The 12,839-nt window shown below is 46.2% G+C and overlaps 1 protein-coding gene across 10 annotated transcripts in view; it reads right to left on the bottom strand.

Moving 5' to 3' along the window:
- LOC139790351 (transducin-like enhancer protein 1) overlaps positions 1-9,025 on the bottom strand; it is a 76,126-nt gene extending 67,101 nt beyond the window's left edge. For 3 of the 10 annotated variants that reach the window (XM_071732077.1, XM_071732072.1, XM_071732080.1), the window contains exons 1-4: positions 7,710-9,025; positions 6,965-7,065; positions 5,311-5,374; positions 5,174-5,218 (exon numbers count right to left, since the gene is read on the bottom strand). In XM_071732077.1, the coding sequence (XP_071588178.1) occupies positions 5,174-5,218; positions 5,311-5,374; positions 6,965-7,065; positions 7,710-7,733 (234 nt within the window). In that variant the 5' untranslated portion in view covers positions 7,734-9,025. Of the gene's footprint in view, positions 1-5,173; positions 5,219-5,310; positions 5,375-6,964; positions 7,066-7,265; positions 7,384-7,709 lie in introns of those variants that run through there. The other 7 variants (XM_071732071.1, XM_071732078.1, XM_071732076.1 and 4 more) reach the window with 5 other exon arrangements.
- Between the last annotated feature and the right edge of the window lie 3,814 nt (positions 9,026-12,839).

The following is a 12,839-nucleotide window of genomic DNA, read 5'->3' as shown; positions in this document are numbered from 1 at the left end:
CAGCCCCACACCCTCGTGCTGATGAAGGATACACCTCATACTAGGATGCAGTAGTATGACTGAAACCAGCTGACTGATTATAATAACTTGTTCCCATTTATGTTCTCTTTGTTTGGCAAAAAGGAAAGATGTTGCCAAGCTGAAGCAAGCCGAAGTGACGCAAGAAGGATGATCAGGGAAACAGAGCTCACAACATAGGAGGGAAAAGTTCAGTTTGTTTTGTTTCAAGAAGAGCATGAATAAGATAGGAGAGCTGAATGCTGACAGAGGTCATGGGGGAGAAGACCAAGACACACTCTTCTTAGAGGGGCATAGAAGAATGCAAGGGGCAGAAGAATAGAAGGCAGGCAATGGTCACAAGTCCAGAAAGACAAAGTTCCGGTTCACAAAGGAAAAAGTTATTTATGATGAGAGTGGGTCAAACACTGGGAAGTCCAATCCAAATGCTCAGCTGGATTTTATAAAACAAACACAAGGAGGAAAAGTGTTGAGACTTTTTCCAAGGAATCTGTTGTGACAGAAGCATACTGCACATACACAGAGCACCTTCCCTCTTAAGTTTTCGTCCTACCAGGACATTTTTCTGGCCCATTTAAACCAATCCATAAATTTAGAAAACAGACATTTGACAATGGAAGTTTCAGCAATTCAAGGGGAGTTTAACAGTGTGGCTGGGAAATATATGTTTCCTGTCTCCCTTCAACATCAGGAACCCGAACTCTGGTAGACCAGGTCTAAAATGCAAGATGTTAAAGTAGTATACAACATATGTACAGGGTTTCCACTGTGACACACTTTTAGATTAAGTTGCATATGGAGTTGACATATCAGATGGTATCTGACAATACGGTTATCAAAAAGTTGCATGGAGATGTATTTCACATGGTGCCCTGAATCTGTCAGGTAATTCCTTCACTCTCCCTGCTGGTGAGCTTGAATGTGGCTCAAAAGTATAGAAAGTTGAGGCCATTACACTGGTCCTTCCCCTCTGGTCAAACTGACAACTCCACTTGGTTTGAAAAATGGGTGCACTGGTGACACAGCCATACTTATTCAGAAAACAAGTATTTGCAGAATAGGTACAACTTCTTGAGTGGAAAATATTACATCCAAATCAACCCTACCATTTTTTTCCTCAATAAAAAAAAGTCTTGCATATCTTTTGTGACAGTGCCAATAATAAAATGCTCATGAAACACTCACTGCAAACTAAAAACCTTAAGTTTTTCATTCCTATAATTAAAATGCAGGTAGGAAAAGAAGAAAAAAAAAACTAATTTGTCTTCAAATCTCTTTCAACAGCACGGCCATCCTGCTCAGGAGGTGCAGCAAACTAGCTAAGCTCTTTAATTCCCTTCTATTTAGCCCACTCATGAAATCTGATATTCTAATGATATCAGTAGGAAATTCTGTCCTTTGCCATAAAGCATTAAAAATTATTCAACAAAACAGTTCAAGTTAAAGCAGACATTTAACTCTTGTACAGCTGGTTAACATAATGCAGTTTGGGAGTTTATATACTTTGCTACAGGAGGCATGGTAGTGAATGACAGGTCTACCTCCAGGCAGGTCACAGTGACCATAAGAACCCACCCAAAGAGAAGGAAACCTAGCTGTCACCCTTGGGATAGCAGAAACCTACATACTGTAGTTGTTTATATAGTCTGTCAGTTAGTTCAGCAGTGATGAATTTTTCTTTCTTTGGCTGTATGCCATGGAACAAAAGCTAATCTTGCACCTAAACAATCTAGACATTAAACACACAGGAAGTCTTATCTTCTGACTTATGACATAAGATGACAGACAGATCTCGTGAAAAGAGAGAGGCACTGCTCTGATAGCCAAGGGCAGCAACCCTTTAAGTACAGTGGGATTTTAACACCCTATCAGTTCTGTATCTCAGAATTAGCACTTGATGCATCTGCTTTGCCAGCCACGGATGTCACAGTGGGAAAATCTGACTTGGACAGCAAAACACAGAAGAAAAACCTAACTCCACACGAAATGTGCTTATTCATTTTGTCTTCTTGATGCATACAAAACTAACATCTGAACAAAGCGCATCTATCCTAAGGCTATCCTCAGATGTTCATTTCTGTTTCAGGTATGCAAAAAATTTTAACCATTCACCTTACAATAATTTATCTGAAAACACCATAAAACTCTGCACGCTATCATCCTCTTTAGAACTAAGACCTGAAATTCTTAAAAAAATATGTAATTTAAAAACCCACGGAGAAATGAGGAGAAAAAAATAAATAAAAAAATAAAAATATTAACAAAAAATCCACACCAGCCACAATTATGCCAATACGCCAACTACTTTTCAGCCAGCAGGTTTACATGCAGCAGCAGTACCTTGATTTAAGCACAGAGTGATGCAATTAAACACTGCTAAGTGCCAAAGATGAAGCTGTGAAGGAAGCCCTACCATGCCTGTTTCTGGACTCAAAGGCAATGCATTGAAGTGGAAAGCTCTGCACTACAACTGTTTGCGTATGGAAATCTCACCTCAATTAAGTCTGTTTGTAGCAACATCTAAGTCCTGACTAACTTTGTTTTACTCAAAACACAACAGGTTACTAAATTAAATGAAAAGGGAACTGCTGATGCAACTGTATCAGTACAAGAAGTCAACCCTTTCATACTCAAGAAAACTGCAACTACTCCCTCTTATCCAAGTGACCCTGCGTAAACAGTGAGGTACATACCACACCACATGAAGAAACACTGTTGCACTGTAGTTTTTTTGGTTTTCAATCAACAGCCCAAACATTCAGACGGACTTCACACAGAGTGAGAGAGCATCCATACAGGAGGCAGGCGTTAAACATGTTAAAGCTTGTTCAGTGGAAAGTTTTCCCACCACTGCATTTTTCAGTAACAAAGATATTGTCAGAAATGACAATTTTTCATGTCCCCTGATGATGCCTTGCTAGCATTTGGTTAGAAGCCATGGAGCAGGAATAATTTCAGCCTGTCAGGAGTCTAGCTAATGCCCAGTTTTCCCCTAGAGAGAATTCCTTTCAAAAGTAATGAGAGCTCCAAAGGCCCTCTCTACAACATAATGAGCACTTAGGCCATGCTGGTGATCAGCCAGCAAAAAGCATCAATTTGAGCCTGGCTACACCCCCTTGGGGCTAGACATCACCAGTTTTAATAAGAATTATGATTACTATCTACCAAAAGCCTCCTCAGAACTTATCGTCAGCAGTGGAAATTCAGATGAATGCCACTGGTAGTTTTTGTTTGTTGGCTGCTTGGTTTCCTGTCATCCAAGACCACCTACATACTGAACTGTAACACCATTGAGCATCTTCATTGCAGGCATCTAAATGGAGAGTTTTTAATATAAAGGTGCAACTTTTAACAGAAATTAAAATTAGTTAACGTGTAAAAGCACAGTACCTGAGACTCACTCAGGGAAATGCATTTATTCCTTCAAAAGCTTATTCTTGTTTTTTAACAGCACACACAGAGCAAGCGTGCTCCACTCTCTCCAGCTAGAACCCACACGGTGAATCGTGTCATGATTCTTAAAACCTCCTAAAGTATCACTGCCTACGTGGTATGTAGTTATAGCTGCTGTACTTAAAAAACATTAAGCCTTTGCAATACACAGATGTTAAGGTCAAAGTGCAAACCTCAGTTCTAACAGTCTTTTTAATCTTGCAAGCTTAATTGATTTTACTTAAAGTTCATTTCTACTACATTTACTCAAGTCACACATTCTTTCTTTTTAATATCTCCTGAAAACAACATCCATTTCCACACCAAAGGAGGAACCTGCAGAGTTGACGGATTCCTCATAGGTTACAGTGTGCCAGAAAGTTTAGGAGAGGAAAAGAACTCTCCAAATTGCAAAGTCTAAAAAAGTCACCTCACAGAAAAGCTAACATCCTTCAACAACACAAGACACAAAGAGACTAATGCAGCTACAGTACAGAACCAAGTCAATCACTGCTCTAGTAATTTCATCTACCCATTCTGTGTACTATTAAAAAAAACCAAACCAACAAGAACAACAACAAAACCAAACCAAAACAAACAAACAAACAAAAAAAAAAAAAACCCAAACCAAAAAAACAAAGCTGCCATATTGTTTCTCCTTTTACTGGAATTTTTAATTCAAACAATCGAGGAGAATACCCAGCTTTGCAGACGGAAGTTATTGTGGAATTACAGTATCCCCTTATTGAATATAATATTTTTAGGGGAAAACAAAACAAACAAAATAATCAAAGAGTTCAGAGTTACAAAAACAAAATTCAACTCTGCAATCCACTAGCTTAATGAATGTCTTTGAATATACTGAAAATCCAAAGCCTGAACTAATCAATTTCTTCGCTGTGCCCTAGCCGGTCAGCCATGCTCTTTAATTTAATGAAACAAGAGTTTTAGATGAAATAGCACATACACATCAAGAAAGAATTGTATTGTTGCACTTTGAAATGTGTCCAACTGTGCAACTTCTTCTAATGATAATTTTTTTTAAGAGGCCATCGATTTCTGAAAGACTTATTGTACCAGCATCTTGATGAAAAAGTGTATGTCAGCATATCTACAGAATACTTACACCCTGCCACTAATGCTTTATTTGGCAGACAATGACTACTCAATCGAGGGTCCTCTGGGCTGAGCAATCATTTAGCTTTTCTTCTCTTACGAGGTCCTTAGTGTCTTGTTCCAGTACAATACTCTTTTTATTCATCATTACAGTGGCCATAAGTGTGAATTTTATGGGAACTTGCAAGCTCATAGTCATAACCAGATCTTTCCAAGTCACTAATCTTCTCATTCCTTTAAATGGCAAAGATTTGAGCAACTATCACTCCATACCTTATGCATGAGGAACACCAGTTCTAGATATCAAACTCTACCACTACCAAAATAAAACCAGGTAAAGCACCAAATTACGCTTTCAAAATTACAGACACATGAACTTTCCCATTTTTGCCAACATCTTTCAGGACCAATGACAAGAAATGTTTGTCACTCAACCTAATCTACACCTCATTTGACAGCAGGTAGACAAAGGTATACTAACCACATCTACAAATCAGCATATTGATTCAGACACATAACACAGTCATCCAAACATAAAAAGAATGGCTACACTCAAATACACTAGAGAGACTGCAGATTCTGTGGTTTAGAAAACAAAATGCCTTACCTGTTTGTGCATTTCAATGTTTAATCCATAGGACATTTCATAGTACTGCAAATAAAGGAGTACATATTACTTTCTTATGCTGGCTTACATTGTGTAAGGAGTATTTGCTGAAACAAATTAAAACCAAGTATACTTACCATAACATAGTGCCTCTGCATTTCTGTCTTTTCGCTTGCCAGTTTCTCACATTCCAATTTAAGGCTACAAAATAGATCACACTTTAATTTAACTGTTGTGTCATTTTTTTTTTTGACATCTAACCACTTAATATGTATTTTGACAGAAGCAGCTAATTAAAAAAACCCTCAAAAACTAACATGCAAATGCAGAAAGAAAACTTAATTCATACCCTACATACAAAGGCTGAAGAGTAAATTTAACTGGTATTTTATCGGTGCTGTATTGAATTATAACTGTCTCCAGTATTCAAGCATACCCAGTCTTCATGCTTTTACAAAGTACTGCCATGAAGTGCTACAACTTGCAAGATCTGAATTCCTCTTTGAAATGCCACTCAATAGTAAAATGGATGTATTTCCTTGTAGATGACACTTAGTAAACTAATGCCAGGTAACATAACTAACTTTAACAATTGAGAGTATGTCTGTAATTCTGAGCCTGAAATACGCTCTAGCTGATGTTATCTTGCCCATAGCAAACTTTCCCTATCATTTACTAGGAAGTTTGTTTCCTGTTTTTGTAAATGAAAATATTTTGCATTTGGCACTTGCATTTCTCTAGAAATGGTATAATTTTGACTACTTTCATTGAGAGGTGCTTCCACATTCTCTTTGTTCTCTGGCAAACTGGTGTTTTTTGTTGTTTTGTTTTGTTTTTTTTTTTTTAAGGCCGTCATAGGGAACAGTTAGTATGTAAACCAGAATTTCTCACTTATATCTGCAATACAAATATTTATAGTTCTGAAGTAATAAATGGCATCAAGAAGTTAATGATTTTAGATTGGTGGTCTACAACTAAAGTACCGTCGGTAGGAAAGAGGAAGCCTAATCAAAACGAAGACTTGGAACTGGGAAACCTGAAAAGCTTTTATGGCTATCCAGATCTGGCAGTTGAAACTTTAGTACAAAATTAAGGAAGATTAAGGCCCCTTAGCACCAGTAGTCCTGTGTACACAAGAACCCATAACGCAACTCTTTGCGGCAAACACAAACGCAACAAGAACGTCCAAAGGGCGGCATTATCAACGGAAACGCACGCCGCAGCTTCAGTAACGTTCACGTCAACTTTGTGTTAGTACTCCGAAAACTGTGCGTTTTAACAATCTTTTTTGCTCGTTAAGCACAGCACGTGAATATTACACTAATCACATGCAAATGACATGACAAAGAATGACAACTAGCCTCCCTTAAGTGTTGTGCTACAGAATTTGCGCAGGTCTTTTCTCGGTATCATTTTAAAAAATCCTCCGCATAAGGACACCTAATAAAGTTGAATTGGGGTGAGTTTTTTGTGGTTTTTTTTTTTAATGCATAAACTGCCGAGCCGCTCCAGCTTCGACACTGCCACCCGCAGGTGCGCATAGGCAGGAGGACTCGCACGGAGCAGGGCTGCCTCCTTCTGCGTGCTCCGTCCTCCGCGCATCCCCCGCCAGGGGGGATGGGGTCCGGGGCTGCCCGTGCTGCCCCGTACTAAGTCGGCCGAGCTCCGCGGCGGGGCTCAGCCTCGACGCCGCACGCCACCGCCTGGACGCCGCCGTTCAGTGCAGCCCCCCGCGTCCGGCCGGGGACGGGGCAACGACCCCCGGCCCCGAGGTGGCCCGCCGGCGCTCACCTGTGGTACTGCGCCTGGAGGAACTGGAACTCCTCCTTGATGCGATCCAGCGACTCCGGGATGGTGAATTTGAAAGGCTGGCCCGCAGCCTGGTGCGGGGTCTGGTGCGGCGGCAGCCGGCACAGGAGAGAGAGGCACGTTCAGACACAGTGCGGCCGCCCCACGTCGCGGGGAGCGGGGGCGGCACTGCCTGCCTCGGCCGGGCAGCGGGGATATCGGCATGTAGGGAGCGCCTAGCCTACCTTAGCCCAGCCCGGCCCGGCCCGCCCCCGCCCCGAGGGGCTGCGCACTTGTTACCCACCTTCCCGTCCCTCATCTGCGAGGGGCGAGGCTGATCGCTCTCCTGCCCCGACCCACCCGCTCCAGCCGCCGCTGTCTACCCAAAAGCGGGGCGTGCCGACTCCTCCCTGCCGACTCCCGCCTCGGGGGCACGACCTACCCCGGCCCGGACGCCGCGCTCCGCGTGGAAGGGGACGCTGCCCGACGCAGCGGCGACCCCCCGGCCGTCATTCCTATGGCAATGAAGTATCCCACGAAACAAAAGGGGTCGGAAGAGGGGAGGGTGCACGTTCCCTCCCGGGCTGCGCCGGCAGGCAGGATGGGCCGCTACTCCCGGGGGAGAACTTGAGAAAGCGCGCGCCCGCCCGCTTCCCCCATTCAGCCGAGTGGAGGAGCCGTGGGTGCCGCCCGGAGCGCCCAGCCCCCACCCCCACCCCTGCGGAGCGGTGACTCGGGCTTTACTTACGGGGTGCCGGCTTTGAGGGAACATGGCTCCGGCCTCGGCGGGGCTCCGTCGCAGCGCGGTTCTCGCAGAGAGCCCCTCGCCCTGTCCCGGCTTCACACTCGGGGCGCCGAGGGGACAGGAGCGACGACACCCGCCGGCTGCTTTCCCTCCGCCGCCGAGAGCAGGAGCGGGGCCGAGGCGCGGCTCAGTGCCCCCGCTGCGGGGACATCCTCCGACAGCGGAGTCCTTTGTTGCTGCTGTGCCGGGGAGAGCTAGGGTTGCCCGGGACAGGCGGACGGGCCACGCTCGGGACGGTCACCACCGGTCCGCACTCCTTCGGAGGCGCCCAGGGCGCCCGGGCGTGGCGGGACGGGACGAGACCCGATGGGAGTATTTGGGGGAGAGAGGGGGAAAAGTGCGAGGCGCGGCCGCGAATAATCCCCCTCTAGGGCTCTCAAGTTGCCGATGCAATCATAAGGCCGGAAACCCCGGGCGGAGCCGACTCCTCTCCCTACTTCTGCCTTTTGCCTAGAGGGGAAAATCCAGCCGAGAGAGCGGGACGCGGTGTCAGCAGCGGGACCGTCGTAAGCCCGGGGAGCGAAAGAAAGTCTCCAGGGAGGGCTGCGCTTCTCCCAGGCGTCGGCGGAGGGGCCAGGTCATCGGCAAGACACGGAGCGAAGAACAAGAGAAGAAGGCGGGAGGAGAATGAAGGGGCGGGGGGGGAGGAGGGGGGGGAATCCGCACAGCCGGCCCCGATCGGAGCAGCTCCAGTAGCACATGCACGAAACGCAGGAGGGCAGAGGGGGAACCACACACGCAGCGGAGACTCTTCCGTTAGTTGCAGAAAGGTTCCTCGGACAAAAGGAAAACAAAACCTCTCAAACTGCCCGCTGGCCCGACCAGCCAAGCCGCCTGCCCCGTCGGGTCGGGGAAAAAAACCCCACCAATCAACCAACCGAAACCCATAAAAACACACACACACGGAAAAAAAAATGTTACAAAAAAGACGAAATCGTCCGTATCACGCCTAAATCAGACTGGAAGCTCCTTCGTGCCAGAGTTTGGTTGCAGCCTCCTCCGGGCAGGAGCGCATCGGGGAGCTGCGCGTCTCACAAGAGCCCCCCAAGCGCAAAACATCGCGGCAGCGCCGGCGGTAGCAGCATCGTCATCCTCCCTCTCCTGCTCGCCGCCCCACCGCTCCTCGCCGGCCGGGGATACAAAGTTCTCTCCGGCTGAAAAATCCGGACCCGAGCGGCCGGAGACGCCCCCGGGGACCCTTTCGCTTCCCCCCCCCCCCTCCCCTCGCTTCCGCGGCGGCCGAGGCGGCGCGGCGGGAGGCGCGCGGCGGGACGGGTGCGCGGCCCAGGCGGAGCGGGACGCGCGAGTTCTCCCGCCCGCCCGCCCCGCTTACATTAGCACGCGGTTTCACACTCCGCTCAGCGAACCACCCGCCCGGCCCCGCCACGCCGCCTCGCGGGAGGGAGGCCGCAGACGCCGACGCCCAATCACCACCTCCGACACCAACGTGGGGCCGTGACGCGGCCAGGCTCCGCGAACCAATGGCGAGGGCCCGGGTCCCGCCGCCTCTCATCCTTTCGCTGGGAACCGTTTCTGGCGGCGCGGCAGGAGCCCTCCGCGCCACCCAATAGGCGGGCGCGAAGCGCTCGGAGCCGAGGGGAGGAGGGGAAGGTCGGTGGGAAGGAGAGTGGAGAGGCTGAGCTGTCAATCAAAGTAACGTGGGGCTGGCGGGCGGACGGACGGAGGGACAGACGGACGGACGGGGGGGGGGGGCGGGGGGGACGGGACCGGGGGGAAGGGGGCGGGGCTTCCCGCCAGCCCTGTGCGTGCAGGGGACGCGCGTGCCCGCAGCCGTGGCAGGTACCGCCGCAGCGGGGTGGGGCTGTACGGAACCGGTCCGTACGGAACCGGGCCGTTCGGGCCCACAGGCGACGTGGAGCCGTGCTGCGCGGGAGCCACGCGGAGCTGCCCGGGGTCCCGGTCCACTTGCCTGAGCGCGCTGTGTTTCTCCCCCCAGCGCTGCTGTCGCCGCCGGTGGCCGTGGCTAGAAGTTGCTCCGCACCTTCCGCCAGGCGCAGGGTCCCTCGAGTGCTGCAAGGAGAGGGGCAGGACACCCCCCTGGAAGTGCACGGAGGGATTGTGTCGAGGGGTGCTGGCCGCAGCTGCTGTCTCTCGGCCGCCGCTGCCCCGGCCCTGCGGAGAAGCCGTCCCCCCAGCAGTCCTGCTCCGGGGCGCTAAGGGAAGAGGCTATCGGGATCGTCCCGAGAATCGGCATCGTAACGCGGGCAGGCATATACGGCATCTCTCACGTCTAAATTGTGTGGCCTGGTGTGTGCTAGAGCACCAGCTGGCACTGCTCTCAGATATGCAGAAAATACCGTAGAGAAGGATTAAAACTCACACTTGTTTCCATTGCTCCGGTATCACTGAACCGTGGAATCGTTTTGATTGGGAAAGACCTTTAAGATCGTCAAGTCTGACCATTATTCCAGCACTGTCTAGGCTACTACTAACCCAAGCCCCTAAGCACCACATCTATGCATCTTTTAAATACCTCCAGGGATAGTGCAGGTATCCACTACTTCCCTGGGTAGCCGTGTATCAGTGCTTGATGAACCTTTCAGTGAAGAATATTTTCCTAAAACCCAATCTAAACCTCCCTTAGCACAACTGGAGGCCATTTTCTCGTTCTGTTGCTCTTAACTTTGCAGAAGAGACCAATGCCTGCCTAGTTGAGACCTCAGAGCCTTACTAATCCAATTTTATCTGTGAATCATGATCATTTGAAAATCTGAGATGAAAAAGTCTAGCTGCAGCAGCTGGCGAGGGTATGGTTACTGAGTGTAGAGGGGCTGCTCCCACGGGCTTGGGTGAGGCGCTGCTCAGCCTTGCACCCCAAGCTGAATAAGTGCTTTTTAGAGCAATGCTCTGATCAGAGGGAAGTTTTCCTTTAGACTAAATTGGCTCCTTTTTTTTTAAAAAGGGGTCTGCTAGGGGAAAGCTGCCAAGAAGTTTGCTGTTGTAAGTTGTGTACAGGCCCACTTAAGGCAGATGTGGGTCAAATTCCACAGATTCTGGTGACACGGCTTGCAGTGGGAAGTACACTTCGAAACATATCCTCTATTAACAACCACCTTATTCATAGCATAATTATACATTAAAGTGTTAAATACTGGTGCCTTCAGACTTTAAAAAATGCTTTAAGACAAATTTATGTATACTACCTAAAAAGAGGCCTTTAGAATTTGTATTGTATCATTTAAACACTAAGGATAATTTTATAATTTGCATTTTCTTGCAATTCCCCATTATTTTTTACTAGATACACTTATAAGTAATTGTACTGTGCTTCATCTTGTGTCCTAAAGTAAGAGCAGTCTACATTCAAAATTTGGTGGGAAATGTGTTACGTTGCAAATACCAAGATGCAGCTTTATTTGTGGTGTGGATTTCCATGCTGCGTTATTCCCAATTTTACATAGAAACAACAAAAGAAAAGGGTAAATAAACTCCCTCAGTCTCCTCCAATGAAATTTGGATTTCATTCTGGAACTACAAAATTTTGACACTGAAAACAGATGCATGTATGTCTGCTTGTATGTGTCTGTGTATATATATGTGTACATGCAATAGTGTCTGTACTTAGAGGTGTCTGTACCTATACATGTGTAGAATCATTGAATCATAGAATGGTTTGGGAATAGACTTTAAAGATCAGCTAACTCCAACTTCCTTGCATGGGCAGGGACCCCTCCCACAAGACCAGGTTGCCCAAAGCCCCATGCAGTCTGGCACACATGCGTGTATTCCTATCCCTATGTATAACAAACAGGTGCATATGTCTTTGTGACTCCAGAAATAAATGTGAGGACTTTAAATGTTTTTTTTAAACAGAAAGCAAAATGCCCTTAATAGTGACCTTTGATAGATTGGGATTCTCAGAACAGGAATGTAAACTTGTCTGGTGTTCCACATACTTACGTAAAGCTGAAAAGTCTTGTGTTCTGTTCCCAGCTCTTTCCTTGTAGTCTTGGACAAACCGATTCACTGCTCCATTCATGACCTTAAAAAGCTTAATTAATTAATGCTTATAGTGTGCTTAGATCTTTAGATGAAAGATACCATAAAATGCTGTCTATTATTATGTACTTGTGTGTGTACCTAGTAGCTCAGAAAACTGAGTATCCTCATTCCATGGCAACATTCACTATTTACACCACTGAAAGACAGGCCAAAATACGGTTGTGTTGCAGAAAGCTGCATTCAGCTCAAGGTAGTAATTTATACAAAGCCACTGTGCCACAATACTGTACATGCTCTACACAGTTCTCAAACTGGATTAAAAATAATTCTGTTTAAACCTCCATTGCATGGTTTAAAAATACAGTAGATTGCCTTCAGTATATAACATCCCCTAACTGTTGTTTAATCATCCATTTGACTTTGCTGTCTGAAATCAATTTGTTTCCACTGTAAGCATTTTAATGTAGTGTTCCTACCTCAAAGGGCCTAATCCTGCATTGACTATGTCCTGAAAACTCACGCTAGAAACAGTTGGAGCTTTGAAACAAAAGAGGCAGTATTGGTTCTAGAATGTAGTTTCAATATTCTCAAAGTTTTTCAGATGTAGCATCTGCTATTTAGGGAAATGATGTATTGCATGATGTTCTGTTTACTATGCATTTATAATTTTTTTCTTCACTGTTGACAGTAATGTTTACAAACAATATTTTTTTTAGCTTCCCACATGCAATAAAATCATATAATTCACATATGACAAAATATTGATTATGTGATTAATATATTAGTGTATAATATTATATATGCTTATTAATCAATAGGAGTTTGCTGGAGGTAGGTAGGAAACAATTTAACAGATCCGTGATTTATCCCACGGCTCTACTACCTTGCAGTGAGAGCAGATCAGTGGAAGAAGCAATTATAAAATTCAATAGATTTTTTTGCTTTCAAAGTTTAATGTTGAGGGTTCATTGGATTTTCAACTGAAAGAGAAACAGAGTATGTTTAAAATTGTGTCTATGTGCATGGTGTGTGTATGTTCTATTTTAGTTTTGTTGGGTTTTTTAAGGCAGGGCAACACAGGTGAAATAGAGAAAAAAGAGTACCTGAGTC

This window comes from Heliangelus exortis, chromosome Z, assembly GCF_036169615.1.
Source record: "Heliangelus exortis chromosome Z, bHelExo1.hap1, whole genome shotgun sequence".
NCBI classification, from domain to species: domain Eukaryota; kingdom Metazoa; phylum Chordata; class Aves; order Apodiformes; family Trochilidae; genus Heliangelus; species Heliangelus exortis.
Note: the sequence above shows the minus strand (reverse complement) of the source record. Positions and strands in the feature narration are given on the sequence as shown.